At 52.6% G+C, this 22,410-nt stretch overlaps 1 protein-coding gene across 2 annotated transcripts in view; it reads right to left on the reverse strand.

Moving 5' to 3' along the window:
- The window catches only part of LOC140398093 (regulator of microtubule dynamics protein 3-like), a 583,369-nt gene that overhangs the window by 405,890 nt on the left and 155,069 nt on the right, over positions 1-22,410 (reverse strand). For both annotated transcript variants that reach the window (XM_072486340.1, XM_072486332.1), the window contains exon 6: positions 246-306. In XM_072486340.1, the coding sequence (XP_072342441.1) occupies positions 246-306 (61 nt within the window). The remainder of the gene's footprint in view (positions 1-245; positions 307-22,410) is intronic.

Below are 22,410 nucleotides of genomic sequence, written 5' to 3' on the forward strand. Positions count from 1 at the left end.
AGAGACACACACGACACCCATGAACTGTGTCAGAATCTGGGATTTGACAAACTTTCATCAGGAAGTCACTTTGCAAAACTGGTACTAAATGTAATTCAAACCACAGATAATGCTGTGTCTTTTATAAAAACTGCATGTGATGCAGTTGTGTCCTAAACTGGCACAGAAGCACTTAAGATTAATTCATGAATGTTGAAAATGCCATTGAATATTCTTTTCCCCAGTGCAGAGAGATTAGTACATACCACTTGTGGCACTCGGCATTTGTATCATCTTCCTTAAGGCCAGTTTCAGCCTCCTTTTTTCCTAAGAGACAAAAACAAGACAGCAGACAGTTATTAGAAGAGTAACAGCATACCAGCTGACACCATTCCTAAACTCATTTAATTCCACAGAGTATGGCAGCCCCCAATAGTGGACCATAAACATAACTGATCATGTGACAAAAAGAACAATTTTTAAAATAAAGGCTCTCTTTGCTTTCAATCTCACTGCTGCTAAATCACTGATAAGCTAAGACTGAGCAAAATGTAGGCCTGGTGCTGTAGGCCCCCTCCTGGGGTGAAGGCCCTGCTGCCTGCCTTCTGTCCTCCCACCCCTCTGCCTGAGGTGGAAGTGGGACCATCCAGGGCTGCAGGTCCTGCCTTCTGTCCTCCCATCCCTCTGCCTGAGGTGAGAGTGGGAACATCCAGGGGCCTTTTGCTGCAGGCCCCCTCCCAGGGTGAAGGCCCTGTTGCCTGCCTCTGTCCTCCCGCCCCTCTGCTTGAGGTGGGAGTGGGACCACCTAGGGCCTATTGCCTTGCCCCTCCCGGGGTGAAGACCCTGCTGCCAGCCTTCTGTCCTCCCACCCCTCTGCCTGAGGTGGGAGTGGGACCACCTGGGGCTGAGGCAAAAGACTGTATTTCAGGCCCCTGCATGGCTGAAGAGCATGCCCTTTTACCACCTGTGGCGGGAGTGGGGCAGCTTTGGACATTACCTTGGGCCCCTCCAGGGCTGAAGAACGCTGCCCCACTGTTCTGCAGCGTCTTGCCTTGTGGCACCTGTAGTTAAGGTGTCACGTCCCTACCTCCTTTCCCCTTTTCATTGTTTTAAGCACGGCCAGGCCGTACCAGGGATGGGCATGGCCAGCACCTCTGGGGCATCCTCCACTCTGCCAGGGGCAGGGTGGCCAAGCACTTACGCGGGGGCGGCAGCCTCTCGACCTTCCGCTGCCTCCGCGGCCCCCACGCCCTTCGGCCTACTAACGCGGCAACTGGGGGTGAAGTGCGATGCCCACCCCACCATGACCATCGAGGTGTGCACCCGTGTGATGGCCGGGGTTGTCGGCCCCTCGGCCATCGTAGCCGCCTCCCGGATGTACGGCAAGGCCGTGTTTTTCCTGCGGGCCGAGCAGGCGGTCCACCAGGCCCTGGAAAAGGGGTATCCCTCTCCCCCCCGCCAGCAGCCGCTGCTGGGCAGACGATGAGATGGTAGAGGAGAGGGGGGCAGTGCCAGCCGCAGCCGCCGCGGAAGTGGTGTTGGCGGCGGCCGTTAGAGTGGGGAAGTTCCGGCGAATATGCCCCAGCCCTCTGCAGGCATGGCACCGCATGCCATCCGCCGACCAAAATACCTTATGGTCCTCCCCTTGGTAGGAGACCACAAAACCTCCCTCCGCGACCTCCTCCCGGGTCAGGCAGATAAAAACCTGACGCCAGAAGGAGTATACATGGCGGAGGGAGGGGTCCCGAAGGCAGAGCGTCAGCGGTGCCACCCCAGATCTGACCTCCCCCAATCGATTGAGATGGGGGGAGGAGGAGCTTGGTGGGGAGGTACGGCGGGAACTCAGCCTGCTTAAAAACTGGCGACCGGTCCCCCTCCTCAGCACGGACTACAAAATCTTTGCCAAGGCGATGTCTTTACGCCTTGGCCCCGTGCTGGACCACATGATTCACCCTGACCAGTCCTACACAGTCCCGGACCGAACCATTTATGATAACATCCATCTGGTCCGAGACATTATTCATTTTAACCAAAGAACTGGTATGTCGAGCGCCTTCCTATCTCTTGACCAGGAGAAGGCGTTCGACAGGGTGGGGCACAAGTATTTGCTTGGGACTCTGCGAGCTTTCGGGTTCGGGACGCACTTCGTCGCCCGGATCCGATTATTGTACGCCGCCTCAGAGTGTCTGATTAAGGTTCACGGGTCCCTGACGCGCCCCTTCGCTTTGGGAGAGGGGTGCGTCAGGGCTGCCCCTTGTCCGGCCAACTTTATTCTGTGTGCGTGGAGCCTTTCCTTTTTTTTTTAATAAATGTTTTATTAAAGTTTTTCCAATGAGCGTTTTTGCATAACAAAAATAGAAATACAGATAATAATAAAAAATAACAATCAACAAATTCCAAAGCTTACAGTGAAACTACTTACACAACAGAAATTTTAAAAAAAATTTTTAAACAGAACAAGGTGGGTTTTGTCTCCATGCCCAACTCACATTATATCAACAGTACCCCCACCTGAAACCCCCCCCCCCTTCCCCCCAGGATGCTGCTGCTGACACTTACTGCTCCCCTAGAAAGTCAAGGAAAGGTAGCCACCGCCAGGAGAACCCCATCAAGGACCCTCTCAAGGCAAATTTTATTCGCTCCAGGTTGAGGAACCCCGCCATATTGCTAACCCAGGTCTCCACACTCGGGGGCTTTGGAGTCTCTCCACATTAGCAAGATCTGTCTCCGGGCTACTAGGGAGGCAAAGGCCAGTACCTCGGCCTCTTTCGCTTCCTGCACTCCCGGATCCTCCGACACCCCAAATATCGCTACTGTTGGGCTCGCCTTCACCCGAGTGTCCGAAATCCTAGACATCACCCTCGCAAACCCCTGCCAGAATTCTTTGAGCGCCGGGCATGCCCAAAACATATGGCATGGTTCGCCAGACTCCCTGCACATCTCGGGCACCTGTCCCCCACACCAAAAAACGTACTCATTCTTGCCGCTGTTATATGCGCCCGATGCACCAACTTAAACTGAATTAAACTGAGCCTGGCACATGATGAGGAGTTCACCCTGCCCAGGGCGTCGGCCCACAGGCCCTCATCCAGCTCCTCCTCCCACTTGCACTTCAACTCCTCCACTGAGGCTTCCTCCACCTCCTGCAGCTCCTGATATATGTCCGACACCTTCCCCTCCCCTACCCAGATGCCAGACACCACCCTGTCCTGGATCCTACGCGGGGGCAGCAGCGGAAATGTCCCCACCTGTTTTCTAAGAAAGTCCCGAACCTGGAGGTACCTGAACGCATTCCCCGGGGGTAGGCCGAACTTCTCCTCCAGCGCCTGCATGCTAGGGAAAGTCCCGTCTATAAACAGGTCCCCCATCCTCCTAATACCTGCTCTATACCAGCCTTGGTATCCCCCATCCAACCTACCCGGAGCAAATCTGTGGTTATTCCGTATCGGGGTCCACAGCATGGCCCCCTCCTCTCCCCTGTGTCTCCTCCACTGCCCCCAGATCCTCAGTGCCGCCGTCACCACCGGACTAGTGGTGTATCGCGGCGGCGTGAACGGCAGCAGAGCCGTAACAAGAGCCCCTAGACTGGTGCCTCTACACGACGTCGCCTCCAACCGCCCCCTCCTCCATCATCCATTTGCTGATCATGGCCACATTGGCCACCCAGTAATAACTGCAGAAGTTCGGCAGAGCCAGTCCTCCCCCCCACATCCCCGGGTACGCTCCAAGAATACCCTTTTGACTCGCGGGGTTTTATTCGCCCACACAAATCCCATCATAATCCTATTCACCCGCTTAAAGAAGGACTTGGGGATGAAAATGGGGAGGCACTGAAATACGAAGAGGAACCTGGGGAGAACCGTCATCTTCACAGTCTGCACCCGTCCTGCCAAGGAAAGCGGGAGCATATCCCACTTTTTAAACTCTCCCTCGATCTGCTCCACTAGCCGGGTTAAGTTGAGCCTGTGCAGGGCATCCTGGCCACTTGTATCCCCAAGTAACGAAAGCTCCATCCACTATCCTGAGTGGGAGCGCCCTCAGTCTCTCCTCCTGGTCCCTACCGTGGACCACGAACAGCTCAATCTTCCCCACGTTGAACTTATACCCCGAGAACTTCCCGAAGTCCCCCAGGATCCGCAAGACCTCCCCCATCCCCTCTAACGGGTCCGAAATATACAACAGCAGGTCATCCGCATAGAGGGCGACCCGGTTCTCCTCCCCTCCGCGCACCAGCCCCCTCCAATCCCCCGAAGTCCTGAGCACAATGGCCAATGGCTCAATTGCCAGGGCAAACAGCAACGGGGACAGGAGACACCCCTGTCTCGTCCCCCGATGCAGCCTGAAATATTCCGACCTTAGCCGGTTTGTGGACACACTCGCTACAGGGGCCTGATACAGCAGCTTGACCCACCCTATAAATCCCTCCTCAAATCCAAACCTGCCTAGCGCCTCCACAGATACTCCCACTCCACCCTGTCAAAGGCCTTCTCCGCGTCCATCGCAGCCACCACCTCCCCCCCACCCCCCGAGGGCATGATGATAATATTCAGGAGCCTCCTCGCATTCGCGTTCAGCTGCCTGCCCTTAACAAAACCCGTCTGGTCCTCGCCAATCACTCCCGGGACACGGTCCTCTATTCTGGTGGCCAGAATTTTTGCCAACAGCTTGGCATCCACGTTCAGGAGCGATATCGGCCTGTAGGACCCACACTGAAGCGGATCCTTCTCCTTCTTCAGGATAAGAGAGATCAACGCCTGCGACATTGTTGGAGGGAGGATCCCTTTCTCCTTTGCCTCATTGAAGGTTCTTACCAGGAGCGGGCTCACACGCTCAGAGAACTTCTTATAAAATTCTATGGGGAAGCCATCCTGGCCCAGGGCCTTGCCCGTCTGGATGCCTGCCAGCCCCGACTATCTCCTCCAACCCAATCGGGGCCCCCAGTCCCTGCACCCGCTCTGCTTCCACTCTTGGGAACCTCAACCGGTCCATGAACCGCCTCCACCCTTCCCAGGGGGCTCCGACTCGTATAGCCTTCCGTAGAACTCCCTGAAGACTTCATTGACCCTCTCTGGGCTCAGCACAATGTTGCCTTCCCTATCCTGCACTCCCCCAATCTCTCTGGCCACCTCCCTCCTGCGCAGCTGGTGCGCCAGCATCCTACTCGCCTTCTCCCCATACTCATAAACTGCCCCGTTCGTTTTCCTCAGCTGCGCCTCCGCCTTCCCCGTGGACAGCAGGTCAAACGCCTGCAATTTCCGGCGCTCGTTCAACAGCCCCCCCTCTGGGGCTTCCGCGTACTTCCTATCTACCCTGAGTATCTCTCCCACCAGTCTCTCCCTCTCCGCCCTCTCCTTCTTCTCTCTATGGGACCTAATGGAGATTAACTCTCCCCTAATGACCGCCTTCAGAGCCTCCCAAACCACTGCCACCGTCACCTCTCCTGTGTCATTCGCTCCCACATAATTCACAATACTCCTCCTGATCAGCCTGCACACCTCTTCGTCCGCCAGCAGCCCCACATCCAGTCGCCAGAGAGGGCGCTGACCCCGTTCTGCCCCCATTCGCAGGTCCACCCAGTGCGGGGCATGGTCCGAGACCGCAATGGCCGAGTATTCTACCCCCTCCACCCTCGGGATTAACGCCCTACTAAACACAAAGAAGTCTATTCGCGAATAGACTTTATGGACATGGGAGAAAAAGGAAAACGCCTTTGTCCTTGTCCGCGTAAACCTCCAGGGGCCCACTCCCCCCATCTGGCCCATGAACTCCCACAAGGCCCTGGCCGCCGCCGGCCTCTTTCCCGTTCTGGACCTGGAACGATCCAAGCTCGGATCCAAGACCGTATTAAAGTCCCCTCCCATAATCAGGTGACTTATCTCCAAGTCCGGCATCCGACCCAACACGCGCCTCATAAAGTCTGCATCGTCCCAGTTCGGGGCATATACATTCACTAACACCACCCGGGCCCCCTGCAGTTTGCCACTCACCATTATATACCTGCCCCCCTTATCCGCCACGATGCTCCCCGCCTCAAATGCCACTCGTTTACTGACCAAGATAGCCACTCCTGGTCTTTGAGTCTAACCCCGTGTGAAACACCTGTCCCACCTATCCTTTCCTTAGCCTCGCCTGGTCCGCGAGCTTTAAGTGCGTCTCTTGCAACATGGCCACGTCCGCCTTCAACCCCTTTAAATGCGAGAACCCGTGGGACTACCTGACCGGCCCATTCAGGCCCCTCACGTTCCATGTGATCAGCCTGGTCGGGGGGGTAACCACCCTCCCCATCCCGCCGACTAGCCATCTCCCTTTTTCGGCCAACCGCATGTCCCCGCCTCCCTCCTCCAGCTCTCCCCTCGGCGGCCCCCTCGCCCGACCCTCCATCCATACCCCTCATCTGGCTCCCCTTCAGTCAGCAAGGCAGCACACCCCCCCCCCACCCCCCGGCCAAGCATCCGCTTAGCTCTGGTTTCCCCCCATTGTGCTTCCGTGAGTCAGCTCACCCATGCTGACCCCGGCCGCTCCCGCCTCTATATACCAACCCTTAACTTGTTGCCTCCTTCGGGCCGCCCCCCCCCCCCCCCGCAGGGTAGAGGGGCAAGCGCCATCTGGGACCTCCCCGTGCGCCGGACAGCCCGTCCCGGGCGTTTCCCACCCCCTAGCACCGAACACCTGGAAAACAAAACACCTGGAAAACAAGCTAAACAAACAACAAAACCCCCAACCAAACTAGGACAGACACACCCATAAACTTATGCTTTATCCGTCGTCCTCCCCTCGGTCCCTCCCCTCCCGCACATTTCACCCCCATACAACAGTCCCTTAGTTCAGGTCCAGCTTCTCCTGCCTGATGAACGACCACGCCTCGTCTGGGGTATCAAAATAGTGGTGCCTGTCCTGGTATGTTACCCACAGTTTCGCCGGGTGCAGGAGCCCAAACTTCACCCCTTTACCATGGAGGACCACCTTCACCCGGTTAAAACCTGCACGCCTTCTCGCCAGCTCAGCTCCCAGGTCCTGGTAAATTCGGATCTCGCCATTCTCCCACTTACTGCTACGCTCTTTCTTCGCCCACCACAGGACTCGCTCCCGGTCTGCCAAGCGCTGAAACCGTTTATCACCATCACCCTCGGTGGCTTGTTTACCCTCGGATTTCTGGCGAGAACCCTGTGCGCCCCATCCAGCTCCAAGGGCAGCGGGAAGGCCCCCACACCCATCAGCGTCCCCAACATTGTGGCCACGTACGTGCTCGCGTCCGCCCCCTCCGCTCCTTCAGGGAGGCTCAGGATCCACAGATTGTGGCTCCGAGATCTGCACTCAAGGTAATCCAGCCTCTCCTGCCATCTCTTATGGAGCGCCTCGTGCGCCTCCACTTTCACCGCCAGGCCAAGGATCTTGTCCTCGTTGTCTGCCACCTTCCTCCTCACCTCCTTGATCTCTTTCTCCGGCGCCTTCTGGGTCACCACAATTCTCTCCATGGAGGCCAGCATCTCCATTATCAGCTCCATGAAGCAGTTTTTAAGGAGCTCCTGCTGTTCTCTGGCCCACTGGGCACACACCTCCCGATCCTCTCCGGCCGCCATTTTGTCCTCCCGGACCTTCTTGACCTTCTTCCCTGGGGTCACACGTCTGCCGGCTCCGTTCCTTATCCTCTCCATCCAACAGCGGGGGGGGGGGGGGCTCCCACGTCTGTTCCCACGCCGGTCCCTCCTGTTAACTGCCGCCGCCGCTCCTTTTAGCGGCCCAAAACACCGATCCCGGCGGGCGCTGCCGTTGGCGTGACCTAGCAGGTCATGGCCACTACCGGAAGTCCTCGTGGAACCTTTCCTGCGGAGGAGGTTGTCGGGGCTGGTTCTGCACAAGCCGGACATGGTGGTGGTCCTCTCGGCTTACGCTGATGATGCGCTCCTCATGTTCCATGTTCACTGACCCTGGTGACCTGCAGAGGATGCGAGAGTGCGAGGCTGTGTACTCCGCCGCGTCCTCTGCTAGGATCAACTGGGCTAAATGTTCCGGACTCCTGGTCGGTCCGTGGCAGATGGACCCCCTCCCGGAGGAGCTCAGGCCCTTTAGTTGGAGTCGGGCCAACATCCTCTACTTGGGAGTCCATCTTTGCCCGGCAGAGGAAGCCTGCCCGGCGAACTGGCAGGAGCTGGAGACCAAGGTCACCACTCGCCTGGGACGCTGGACAGGACTTCTCCGAGTGCTGTCCCACAGGGGTCGAGTTCTCGTCATAAACCAGCTGATCGCCTCTATGCTGTGGTATCGGCTGGTCACTTTGTCCCCTCCCCCTGACTTTGTCACACGCATCCAGAGAACCCTGCATCGATTCTTCTGGGACAAAGGATTGCACTGGGTCGCTGCGGATGTCTTGAGTCTCCAGATTGTGGAGGGCGGTCAGGCGCTGGTGTGCCTTCGCACCCAGATTGCGACTTTCCGCCTTCAGACTCTGCAGCGATACCTGTACGTTGAGCCTCCTCCACGATGGTGTGCCCTGGCGACGTATTTCTTCCACCAGGTGCACGGCCTGAACTATGACGTGCAGCTCCTGTTCATTGACCGGAATGGTCTTCGGAACTCTTTGTTGGCGCTGCCCGTCTTGTACCAGGACCTGTTCAAAGTCTGGAACACAGTCGCCACGCACTGCAGCTCTCCCCGGTCAGGAGTAGTGGCTGTCGTAAGGGAGCCGCTGCTCAGGAATCCGCACCTCCGCCAATATCCATTCAGGTGGCTGGCGGATCAGAGGGCTGTGGATGCAGGGGTGATCAGGATCGGGGACGTGCTGGGTGGCGGAGGGACGGGCTGGATGACACCCTACGAGCTAGCCAGGCGTGGAGCGGTGTCTGTCCGGTGCGCGGCCAATGCTATCCAAGACCTCAAAACTGTCGTGCTCGGCCCCGTGGGCACACTTGGACTTGAGACGACACGGTTGTGGGTGGCATCGCGTCTGAGCGGACCCCTGCTCGGACGGAATTCGACATTGGTCCCAAATCTACCCCCCCCCCCCCCCCCCCCCCCCCCGGTGTGCTGGGGCCCCATAGCCCCAGCCGCCTCGCGGAAATAACCTTCGTGCCCTTTCGCACTGCACGGAGGGGTTTCCCGTACAGCCTGCTGTTGCACACTTTCTATCTCCATGCCCTCGCCCGCCGCCAGGACACGCCTTAACGTGCCTCGTTGTCGTCCAGCGGCGGAGATCCCCACTGGAGGTCCCTCTATGGAGGTGTCTTCCCCATAAAACTAGGGGACCTGGGGTGGAGGGTGCTGCGCATGGCAGTGCCGTGCAACTATCGCTTGAATCACTTCACGGCTCTGCCAGAGACCTGCCACTTTTGCGGCCTGGTGGAGACCGTGGAGCATGTTTATGTTGTCTGTCCTAGGCTGCACCCCTTTTTGGTTTCTTGACAACGCTGTTGTTGAGGTTTTCTTTGCACTTCAGCCCCACACTCCTGATCTACGGACATCCGGTGCAGAGGGGGGCGGGGAAGGTGGAGGACCTCCTCGTGTACCTGCTCCTGGGCCTGGCCACACTTGCCATTTATAGGTCCAGGCAGCGGGCGACCGAGGGGGTTGTCCAGCCTGACTGTCTGCCCATCTTCCGCGGCCTCGTTCGCGGCCGGGTGTCCCTGGAGAGGGAGCATGCGGTGTCCAGGGGCACACTCGAGGCCTTCAGTGCTCGGTGGGCACCGCAGGGGTTGGATTCCCTCATCGACACCGATTTTCACACTTTAATTTGACGGGTTTGTCATAAGTTTTTGTTTCCTTTCTCGTTCCTTTTGGGCTGTGCTCCACTCGTTGCTTTGGGGCGCTCCCCTCTTTTGTTTTATCCATCAGTTCCTTTATGTTCTTTTGCTTGGTTTTCACACCCAGCATCATGCCAGTGTCAGTGGCAGATGATGGCCTAATCGTGCACGTGTAGATAAACGTGCAGGTCATAAACTCACAAAAAACACAGAAAAAACACAAAAAAAATGTTTTAAAGGCAAAAACACATATACAAAAATATTTCCTTATTTGTTAAATTAGATAGTAAGACCATATAAAAGGTCTAAACCAAACAGCAACTTTTAAGTTCATTAACTAAATAAAGGAAAGACTAGGCTTTGGATAAAAATGAACTCTTAATATCCCCCAGTCACCAAACTCTCACTATAGCACTCAAATGCACCCAAATGTTGTTGTTGTATATCTCGGAGGCGTGCTCTTCGGTTGGGAGCATTATGAGGTTGCTTCAGAGATTTGGAACTTTTTCAGGGTACAAATTTAGGAAAAAGTGAGTATTTTGTGTTCTTTTCCCTGGCAGTGGAAGCAGTGGTGGGGGTGGCTGCCATTTCATCTGGCAGTGTCTCACTTTAGGCATTTGAGGAAGCTGTACTGATCTTTATTCCGGGGATGGGAAGAGGGTGGGATCAAGGAAATGGAGGATTTGTTTCTGGGAGGGCGGTTTGGGAGTTTGGAGGAGCTGAGCCAGGGGGCTGGCTCGGGGTGAAAGTTTTGGGAAAAGCAAGTGCGGGACATTGAGAGGCAGATCTTCCCAACCTTTCCAATAGCGCTTGCCTCATTGTTGTTGGAGGTGGTGCTGTCAGCAGTAGGGTTGGAGAGAAGAGTCGTCTCGGCGATTTATGGAGGATTTTGGAGGAGGATGTGGTGTCCATGGAGGGGTTAAGGCGAAGTAGAGGGAAGAGTTGGGGGGTGGCGCTAGTGATGGGGTTGTGATGTGAGGTGTTGGGGGATAAACGCCTCGACCTTGTGTGCGAGGTTGGAGCTGATACAGATGAAGGTAGTGTACAGGGCACACCTTACAAACTCTAGGATGAGCCAGCTGTTCGAAAAGGTTGGAGGATGTCTGTGAGTGATGGGGGTCGGGGCCCTGCGAACCATATGCATATGATTTGGGCCTTTGCGAAGCTGGAAAGGTTTTGGAGGATGGTGTTCAGCACCATTTCGGGGGAGATGGAGCCCGGTCCCCAGAAGCTATATTCGGAGTGTCGGACCGGCCAGAACTGCAAGCGCTGCGGGGGCGGAGGTTTTAGCATTCACCTCGCTGATTGCTCACAGGAGGTCTGTGCCTCGATGTGGCAAAGGAACCTGCTGGAGGTTTTGGTCCTAGAAAAAGTGAAATTCGCTCTAAACAGGGTGAGTGGTAGGTTCTACAATAGTTAGGGTTTGTTTATTTTGCATTTTGGGGAGTTGACTGTTGAGGGAGGGGTGGAGGGATGGAGGGCTTAATGGGTCAGGGGTTTGTGGGATTGTTGCAAATTGTAAAAATGTTGAAAATTTGTGGAATAAAAATATTTAAAAAAAATTAATCAACTGTTCCAAAAGGTAAAAGCACAGTTATTTACTGGTGTTTTCCTCAAATAACAAACTATCAAAAGCAGTTCTACTCATTGTTTAATTTACTGGTTACAGAGATTTTCATGCTTGGAGACACTGATTCAGATAAAAATGTACCAGTAAGGACATTATGGGACAAATAGTCTCCTTCTGAGGCATACATTTTCCTCGTTTGCTATATCTAGAGTGCTCCCCAGTTCCCATTGAGATACAGGATTGTCGAATTTGATGGAGATCACATCTCTGCATTTACCTCGAAGGTTTATAATAAAACAGTTGAAGCCATACATATTGTGACATAGGGGCCTATTATAAAAGCAGTAGATGCTGTCTCAATTAATAATTTAACATCTGAGATTGACAGGTTTTCCTAGCCGGGGTATTAAGGGATATGTAGCCAAGACATGTGGATAGGGTTAGTAGACAGATCACAGATGACCTTATGAAATGGTGAAACAGGCTTGAGGAATTGAATGGTCCCCGTCTATTCCCATCTACAAATTTTGATATTGTATCGCTGATTTACAATTCCAAATTATTTATATAATGTGGTCACAACATTGAGTCCTGTGAAATATTTCCAACCTTCCGTGAGTGAGATTAACTATCATGAACTCTGACTGTTTCTATTTTATTGAGCGTGTTTGCTATCAATCTTTACTCGTCTCCGATGCCACAAGATCCAACCTTAGTCATGAGTCTACTAAATGTAGTTACGGACAGGAGAGAGATACAAAGATTACAAATAGGTTCAAACTGCACTGATTTCTTCTCATCACGTGTTCGTAAGCAGGAGGCAGTTAGTCAATTTTTTTCCCCCAAAGAATAAGCATGTTCCCAGTTTTATTTGTGATCCAATTGTACTAATAATCCACAGCAAACTGGAGTTAGGATTAACTCAAGGTTAGTTTATTTTACATATTCAAAACCCGAAAAGGAGTATTCACTACTTCCCATTCCGCACATTCACACGGTAAAAGGGGATAGACAGAATGAGTTTTACAATATAAGGACCACAGAAAAATGAATATTAGTTCACATGAGCTCCAGAGTCCAAAGTCAGAGCCCAAAGGGCATTTCCTTTGTGGTGGGGCTTCCTTCTGATGTGCTTCTGGCTGGTTAAATTATTCAAAAATCCTTGAAATGAATGATGCTGCTGTACAATGGGCTTTTCTGTGTTTAGACCACTTGGCAGGCATTGATCTGTGACTTTTAGGATCAAACAGGCTTGGAGGAGTTGAGATGGCTTACCCAGTTGGCTGCTGGAGTTCTGTCCAGTTGATGTTAATACCAGTCTAGTTGTGAATACCGGAGATGTAATATTAAACTGTCCAAAAGGTTAGAGGCTTGGTTTATGTGACCTCCTTTCTCTACAATGAATTCAAAAGGGATTCCAGCATCTGGAATTGGTTTTGGTTTCAGGGCTGATAACACCTCAGTCATTAGTTGTTGAAAGAGTGCCATCTATGTTGAGGGTCTAGCATTTTGGAAGTAATTATCTCAGCAGACCCACTGACTGCACTAGCAAGGTTGGCTCATCAAATGCAAATGACATCCCCGTAGGTTCCTTTGAAATGTGGCTGAACAGCCCCAAGTATGATGGGAGTCTGTTAGTAACTGTCTAGGCAGAACTGCATTCCAGAAATTTAGAAAATAATTATTATTGTCCTTGAAACTCCTGGGGATAGTACCAGACAGAGAGCCAATCCTGTGATCAGGTAACTTGTAGCAGCCATCTTAGATTATTTGTTCAGCAGAAAAAGATCAGTTTAAAAATAAAGATAATAAAAATAAAGTTTTAAAATGTATAATGGTGGGTTTCTCGTTATGTCAAGAACCAAGTAGTAGCTGATCAAATGCCTTTTGAAAATGCATATATATTGCATCTAATACATTATAAGCCAACTTTTTTCATTCCTTGTTCAAGGAATTCAATAAGGTTGATAATGCAGAACTTTCCATTTGTAATCCATACTAACTATTCTTAATTTTATTTTCAGTTTCTGCATGGTTAGCTCTCGGACATCTTTGATGCATGATCGCAATAATTATCTTACCACTGACATCAATCTTACTGGATTCACTGCATATATTCTATTTTCCTTTTTGAACATCGCAATAACCTTGGCTTTCCAGCAGCCCTGTGGCATTATTCCCTTTTCTACTGAATTTGTTTGCAGATCCTAGTAGTTTCACATATCACTTCCTTTGCTTCTTTGAAACGCACAAGAGATTCTATCCAGACACAGATTGTCTCATTTGTCATTGTCATTTTCCTGTCCATCTTAAATTACTTTTTGATCTTTTCAATATTAAAAACTTGCATTTATACAATGCCCTTCGAATGGTAAAACCTTCCAAGGCACTTAAGAGTGTTATCGGTGGAATTTATTTGATACAAAGCCAGAAAAGGAAACAATGGGACAGATAGCCAAAAACTGGTCAAAGTGGAAGGTTTTAAGGAGCACCCGAAAGCAGGAGAGAGATAAGAGAAGGAGAGGGATTTAGGGAGGAAAGTGAGCCGAGGTACCTGAACATGCTACTGCCAATGTTAGACGGATTAAAATCGGGGATGTGCAAGAGACGAGCACCGGAGCTGCTTGGAGATTGGAAAGGCTTGCGGGGTGGTAAAAGTCATAGAGGAGGGAAGAGGCCACAGAGGGATTTAAAACCAAAGGTGTGGATTTTGAAATTCAGGCATTACAGGTTCAGCAGCTAGTGTACAGCAGGATGCATAGGGATGTTCGGTAAATGGTTGTATTTCTTCAGAAACTTCTCAGCTTGCCTTTCAACCACAAAACTAAAACTCTGAACCTCAACACATGACTGCTTCAATCCTGGCCCCTCCCATTAACTACATCATCTTACTAACTGAACACAATAGGTGCGACTTAACCAAAACATTTTTTAGTGTGGTAGCAAGCGGGAACCTTTTAAAAATTATTAGTTCATGGGATGTGGGAGTCGCCAGCTGCACCACCATTTATTGCCCATCCTGAATTGTCCTTGAGGGGCAGTTAAGAGTCAACCACATTGCTGTGGTGTCTTGAGTCACATGTAGGCCAGACCAGGTAAGAATGGCAGACTTCCTTCTCTCAAGGACATTCGTGAACCAGATGGGTTTTTACAACAATGGACAATGGTTTCATGGTCATCGTTAAGACTTTTAATTCCAGATTTTTATTTATTTCAAATTTAACCATCTGCAGTACCGAGATTTGAACCTAGGTCCCAGAGCATTACTCTGGGGCTCTGGATTACTTGTCCAGCGACAATACCACTATGCCCGGCCCCGCGAGGCTGTCATTGCTATAAAACGGTACTTGGCGCACTTAATGAGGCCCCATGGGCGGCTTGATGCAAATCATGGTCTCACCAGCTGAATTGCCGGGACAGCGCTCACTTTCCCCCTGCCAGCAAGGGACAACAGTACTTAAACACATCCTGCACAGCAAACCCCACTCAGCTCGCAGCCATGCCGCCAAAATGACCAGCCCTACGATTCAACCATGCCGATCTGACCAGGTGGAGGCCAGAGGGGATACCCTGTTCCCCCGAGGTTCACGGAGGATCAGCTACAACCACTTGCGAGGAAGTGGCAGCAGCCGTCCGCTCAGGGAGCGTGAACAGTAGGACCAGCACCCAGTCCAGCAAGAAGGTCAACGACCTCCACCGAGCCACTCGGGTGAATTTGCACTGAACCCCAGAACTCCCAAACACCAGCCGCTCCGTCCTCCATACCCTCCCCCATACTCTCCACCCTACATACTCCCCATACTGCCCATTTCCCCAAGAACCCTCCCACAACCCCCAAGCCACCCCACCCCCCACAATTAAGCATGCGTGCAGCTAACGGTGACCCCTCTGTGTACCCCAGGGAGAAGTTGGCCCATAACCAATAGGAGAGGGCCCAGATGGGTGGTGAGGTGCCGGACATCAGAGTCCTCACCCCCTATCAGGAACGGATCCTGAACGTTGCAGGGGAGGTTGAGGACAGAGCAGTGACCATTGTAGAGGTCGGAGCACAGCGCAGGTGTGAGGATCCACCGGCCCCCACACAGATATCCTGCCAAACATGAGTTGTTAATGCCATACAAACGGACCCATCTCTCCCACTGACCACATGTTCATTCGCCCGCAGGACCTGCAGCCAATGTCACCGGCCACCCGCACCCAGCCTCCCAAGAGAACGCCTTAGCGGAGAGCTCTGAGGATGCCACCATAATAATCGCACCACACCTGCCATCCCCACCCGCCACCAGCACAGCGTTACATACCTTGGTGGGCAAGAGTAGTGGGCAGACGTCTGGGGCACATTCTGGTGAACACCACACAGTTGCAAATGCACATCAGGTGGAGACAGGAACGTGCAGGTGAGACAGCAGTCGGAGGTCTGCTGTATCCCAGGACCTAGCTGGGTCCCAGTCAGATGCTGAGCCTCTGGAACAGGTTTACATGGAGCTGATGCAGATGATAGGGTGGGGCTGTGAGATTCAGAGTGGGATTTCGGCGACACTCCAGCAGGTCCAGAGCCGATTGAAGGAGTCACAGAGGCTACGGGCGCAGGAGATGGCGTTGGCAATGCATGGCACTGAGGCCAACACTGCTAGTGTGGCAACCGCAATGGACGACTTCAGCAGCATGAGTGCAGATGTCCAAGGCGTGGATCAGTCAATGACGGCCATGGTTGAGCGTCTCAACAGCATGTCCCAGTCGCTGGGGGACATCAAACAGTACCAGGTGAACCTTCATGAGGCACTGCGGAGCATGTCCCGGTCCCAGGTGGGCATAGCCAAGGCATTGCTGAACATGTCATGGTCGCTGGGAGGCATGTCCCTGTCACAGGTGAGCATTGCCAGGGCACTCCAGAGCATATCCTAGTCTCTGAGGGGCATCACCAAGGGCATTGACACAATGCTGCAGACATTGGGAGCCACCAGGGCTGGCAGAGCCAGACGACACTTGGGCAGTCGGGGTTCGATCCAGTTGTTCATCTGCCCTGTGGTGACCCTCAGGGTCCTCTGGGCACCGGCGGGGAGGAAGGGGTGCAGAGTGCCACCCTGGAGCCATCCTATGGAGTGACTATGGCGGCCACCAGCTCCCCCAAGTTCCATCCAGTTGACAATGGCACATCTCGCAGTCAGCACATGCTACAGTGTGGCGCGGCGGGGCATGTGCTGCCGGCAAGTGCGCAAGGGCCCGCCGGCCCCAGGGCAAGCCCACCAGGGGCATCTAGGGCAACAAGACGCGGTAAACAGCAGGCTGCCTCCACCTCTTAATGTACATCCTGGCGACACACCTAGATGCAGAGCACGGATGGTTAAGTAGGTGGATGATCACGGAGAGGGCACTGGCAGGGTTAATGGGGTGGGGGTAAGTGGGGATGTGGGGGGGGGGGTCTATGAATGGTGGGGTGAGTAGGGCGGCACCACTGGGAGAGTGGGGCAGTTGGGGACTCTGTTGTAAACCATTAAAGTCTATTGGCCACAATCAGCATGACGCCCCTTGATGGGGGTCCTGCGCTCACCTCCACTCCCCACCCCCTGACACAGCATGTGCAGGTGATGGGTGTGAGCGAGCACTCAGCAGGCAGGCATTAAATGAGGAGCTCCAGCGTTCAGCTCGCTGCAGGTTATCACCCACCTGCCCTTGACCATGACCAGCTGTGTGCTCACACAGTCCCATCACCCTGGAATGATGTTACACAGACTCGGGGAGGGTGGGAATGGGGTGGGAAGAACGGTGAAGGGGAGGGGTAAGGCAGAGGGAAAGGGGAGGGAGGGTGGGGAGAGGGGGAATGGCGGACGAAGCCACATCCTATGTAAAGCAGGTGAGGATGCAGCCCGGACACTCTCCACTCCCACCTGCCTTCCATCTTTCGGCTGGTCCTCCAGGTCCTCCCCGGGCTCATCCTCCAGTCCCTCTGGTCCGGCGCTACTTGTCCTCCCCCTCCTCCTTGGAGATGGCCACATATTCCTCCCGTTCCACCTCCAGCACATCTCCCCATTGTTGTGTCAGGTGGTGGAGGGCACAGAAGAGCACCACAAAGTGGGCAACCCTCTGGAGGTGTACTGCAGTGCACCACCAGAGCGGTCAAAGCATCGGAACCACATTTTGAGGAGTTTGATGTACTGCTCAATGACAGCCCAGGTGGCTGCATGGGCCTTGTTGTATCGGTTCTCAGTATCGGTCACCGACTTCCGTACTAGCATCATTAGCCAGGTCCTCATCAAGAACCCCTTAACCCCCAAGAATCAACTGGCCATCCTAGGATGGTCCTCGAAGAGGCCATGGATGTCCGACTGCTCCAGGGTGTAGCTGTCATGCACACTCCCTGGGAAGCGTGCACACACGTGCATGATCTTCATGTGGTGGTCGTACACAAGCTGTATGTTCAGGGAGTGGAACCCCTCCCTGTTGATATAAGGCACTCCCAGATGACCCATGAGCGCATGGCGACATGCGTGATATCTATTACTCCCTGGATCTGGGGTATCCTGGCGATGGTGGGGAATCCTGCTCCAGGTCATCTTGTTGGGCCTGGTCCATGTCAAAGTTTATTTAGTTGTCTGCCTGGGCGTCCGTGGTGTTGCCTCACGCAGTGTTCAGGCACAGTGTCCTGGCATCACTGTCTGATTAGGATGCTAGGCAATAACCCTCACATGCTACATGGCATGCCTATCCACGGCGATTCACTTGGGATGTGTAAGAAGTGCTCACTTAACTACGATTCCCAATTAGCATTTGCCTTTGGCCAGAGGCCTCAGTGGGAGTTATGGGTTGTTAGTGGGGAAGGCAGGCAGGGGCTGGGGCTTCCCCCGGAACGGGACCACACGGTCCAAGGGTTGGTATGGCGGACGCGTGGGCGCTGAAACACCCATCTCCCCCTTCCCAAGCCTAGCCCAGGCCATTTGAGCCCATCTACCCCCTACTCCGCAACATTTCCAACCTCACCAATGACGGCCCACCCCGAGCAAGACAGACCACCTGGGGGCTCCCCCACTCCTTCCGAGCAGTAGGGCAGCAACCCTTGTGCTCCAGTGCTCTCACCTCCTCGGGTCCCTGCTGCAGCCCTTCCGCCAGCTTCATGTTTTTAAAAAGGAGGACTAATCGGTGCCTGTGTGTCCCCTTGCTGGAATGGCTGTTAGATCATGGGAGGCCATTAGATAGGTGGTCGCTCCCGTTAGTTGTGTGGAAATTGGACCGAAGTGATGATTAATTGGTTTCTTGCCACGCTAAGGAGAGTTCCTGATTTCGCCAACGAGAGCGAGCTGGTTCGATCGCAAACAGATCGGCGTCCAGTGTAGTTCCCGATTCTGGCCTCTCCTGCGATTCAATGGCCTTGTCGTGTTCTCACTTAAGTGCAATGCGGTCATTAAATCACGCGGTGTTTCTAATTAACTATTCTGCAGGGAGCCCTCTTAACACAAACAAAAATCGGGTGCCACGGTGCTGCAATAGTTTGCGCTGCTGCCTCCCGGTGCCATGGACCCGGTTCGATCCCGGCCCTGGGTCACTGTCCGTATGGTCTTTGCACATTCTCCCCATGTCTGTATGGGTCTCACCCCCACGACCCAAACATGTGCAGGGTAGGTGGATTGGCCATGCTAAATTGCCCTTACTTGGAAAAATATATATATATAAACAAAAATCCATGAGTCCAAATCTTTAGGATGCTTTAATTACATCTTTGGCTCCTATAAAGCCTAGATGTCTTGCAAAACAGGAATTTTTAAAAACACTACTGCAGCAATCATACATACATTAACTAAGACTTTTAACCCTTACTATACTATTTATATATAGCTACAATATATCTGAAATTACTACATTCAACACAGCACCATTTAATCTATCAAAACTCACGTTATGTATCTTTAAAATGTCTCATTTTGTTGCAGCATGAACAGCCAACCCCATTTTTAGGTTGGACGTGCAATGCCGGCATATCCTAAATCCCATCTCAGAGAGGATGACAACTTAATGGTTGTCCTCACTCCCACTGGAACGACGCAGTAATGCTGGTGATATCCTGGTTTCCCCCCACAACCCAGGCCAATGGACAGGCCTTTCATCTGTGGAAGCATTCTTTCAACATGAGGAAGACATCAGCTGAAAGCTGGTGAGAACTGTTGTGTTCTGTCCTGTGGCCATAGTACAGATGCACACAGAGCATCTAGTTCTTTGACCAGTAAGATACTTTTATTAACAAGATGAACACGTGGAAAGATAACTAACAGACTATCATACAAAATAAATGAATTCAGTGAATTCTCCTGGAGCTACTTCTCGTGCGACTGTATGACTTACTACCAACTGCCGGATATCTCGAGTCACAGGGTAGATCTCTATCACCACCAGCTGGTTGGAGGTCGCATAGATAGCTATGTACATTGATAGACAACTAAATACAAAATTGTGCACAGGCATATCGCCACAAGAACTGCTCTGACCTCACAGCAAGTCATCATCATTCTCCTGCATCGTTTGGTTATTAGGCTCCCGCGTCCTGCCCATGAAAGGAGCGAACAGAAAGGAAGTCTCCCACTGACAGCACACAAATGACAACTTCACAAACCCATAGGGGGACATATCTGGCCACCCTAGTCCTGGCCATTGCCAAAGCGAGCGGCTATCAGGGCGTCCTGAGCTCTATGTTCTATTCGCGCCCTGATCATTGCCCTCAGTCCTTCTCCGCTTTCTCTGTGGGCTACCCTTCGCAGCCCTCCTTGACCTCCTCCTCATTTGAGGAGATGTGGCGGTCCTCCATCTCGTCTTCATCCAGCTCTTCGTCCTGCTGTAGCACCAGGTTATGGAGGAGGCAGCACACCACGATGATTCTCGAAATGCTCTGTGGGTTGTACTGCAGGGCACCCCTGACTGGTCCAGGCACTGGAATCGCATCTTCAGCAGGCCAAACATCTGCTCCACAAGCGTGTATGTAGCAGCATGAGCCTCATTATAATGGACCTCAACAGTTGTTTGTGGCCTCCGCACTGGATTCATCAGCCACCTCCTGAGGGGTTAACCCTTGTCGCTGAGGAGCTGTCCCTGCACTCGCTGCTTTCCCTTAAAGAGTGCCGGGGCTGTACAGCAGCCAAGGATGTAGCTAGCATGGACGGTCCGCGGGAATCGGGCACACACCTGCATAATGTGCTTGGTGCTGTCATAAATGATATGCACACTGAGGGAGTGGAATCCCTTGCAATTCATGAAGGGCACTCCATGCCGCCATGGGGAACACAGATCCATGTGCGTGCAGTCAATGAGACCCTGCACTTGGGGCAGGCCAGCTATGCTCGGCGAAGCCCATGGCCTTGACAACCTAGCTAGCCTGGTAGCAGTCAATGTTTATGTAGTTTTGTGCCCTCACAAAGAGCACATCTGTCACCTCCCTTATGCACTTATGTGTGGCGGTTGGGAGATGCCACAGAGATCCCCTATGCAGCTGTGAAATGAGCCACTTGGATAAATGTTCAGCATGGCTATTACCATCAGGGCCATAGGCAATGGATGATATTCTGGACAATGTGGCACAACTCCTGCATGACCTGGCATAGGTGACCGTCCCTCTGGATTGATGCAGTCATTGCCGGCGCTGGTTCTCCGTCATCTGTAGGTATGTCATTCTCCTCTGATATGTCCATGCCTGGTAGTGTTGCCTTTGAGCCAACTTAATGTGTGGCCCTGCCCCCAGTAATTCAGTGGGCTCTGTCAACCCCTCCTCTGCAGTGTCCAGGTATTGTCAATGTGCAGCCGCATGTTGACGTCCTTTCTACTGGTCCATGGCTATCAGAAAACAGCCAACTCCACTGGTACCATAATCTTCACTCCTAAGAACTGAAAGGGAGGAAACAGATCCGTGAGCAGTAAGGAGTCCTATCAATGACCTGACACACTGCCCTATCAAGACATGGGACATCCAAGCATGCACATTCCCTTATGGGAGCACCTTTGCAATAAGCTTCATTCCCTTACTCTCACACAGAACAGCCATGTCCCCACACAAGTCATTCCCAACTCCGTGTGACAGGTGGGCATCTACCTTGGATAACCTTAGTAGCCTGCAGAAATCCCCCAAGGGTGACTGATGGACTTGTGTACATTGACTTGCTCTATGTACTGACATCCCGGGAGGGAGTGAAGTGGGGTGGGGGTTGGACACACTGCCGCAACACTTGTCGTATCAGGGCTGGCAGTGTCACCTCTCTCATATCGAGAGCTGAGTGAAAGCTGGAGTTCAATGCATGGGGGTCAGCTCCCAAAGGGTTAACTCGTGGGTGCCAATCAGTGACAGAATCATTCATTACAATAGTGACTTAATGGCATAATTGACCCATCAAGAAAGGGTCAGGGATGGCATTAGGGAAGTGAGTGAACTCATTGGGCACCTGGGATGAATGGTGTTGCATACAGCAGTCCCGTAGAACCATAGGTTGCATTGGTTCATGAGTCTCAAGATGCCACCTGCCCATTTTTTGGCCTTGTGAAGTCTGTGGGCCATGTTAATGCAGGTTGCTTCCGACTGCATTGACTTTTTAATTATTTAAAAAGCTTTTTGTTACCATTTTGTTTGCACTTCAGCCCCACGCTGCTGATCTACAGTGTGGAGAGAGACAGGGAAGGACTTCCTCGTGAACCTACTCCTGGGCCTGGCCAAACTCAACATCAACAGGTCCGGCAGCGGGCAACCAAGTGGGTTGTCTGACCCGACCATCTGTCCCTCTACCATGACTACATTCGCAACTGGATGTCCCTGGAGAGTGAGCACAGTAAGTTTACTGGCACCGTCCAGGCCTTCCATGCCCAGTGGGCACCACGGGGACTGGGGTACATTATCGACCATCTTAATCACGTTTTGGTTTGGTGTTTTAAGTTTCAGTTGTGATCTGTTTTTATTTAAGACAGTACCCCTTGAAAGTCCCTTTACTTTTTCCCTCAGTTTATTTGATTTAGTTTATCTAGTTATTTGCTTTATCCCAAAATAGCGGTAAAGCACAAACCTAGAGCAATGCTCTGGGGCTCCAGGCTTGAATCCCATCACAGCAGATGATAAAATTGTCCTGTGGCAGGTATGGGTGAACTGAAAAAAATTTTTTG

Source organism: Scyliorhinus torazame, chromosome 2 (assembly GCF_047496885.1).
Source record: "Scyliorhinus torazame isolate Kashiwa2021f chromosome 2, sScyTor2.1, whole genome shotgun sequence".
NCBI lineage: Eukaryota > Metazoa > Chordata > Chondrichthyes > Carcharhiniformes > Scyliorhinidae > Scyliorhinus > Scyliorhinus torazame.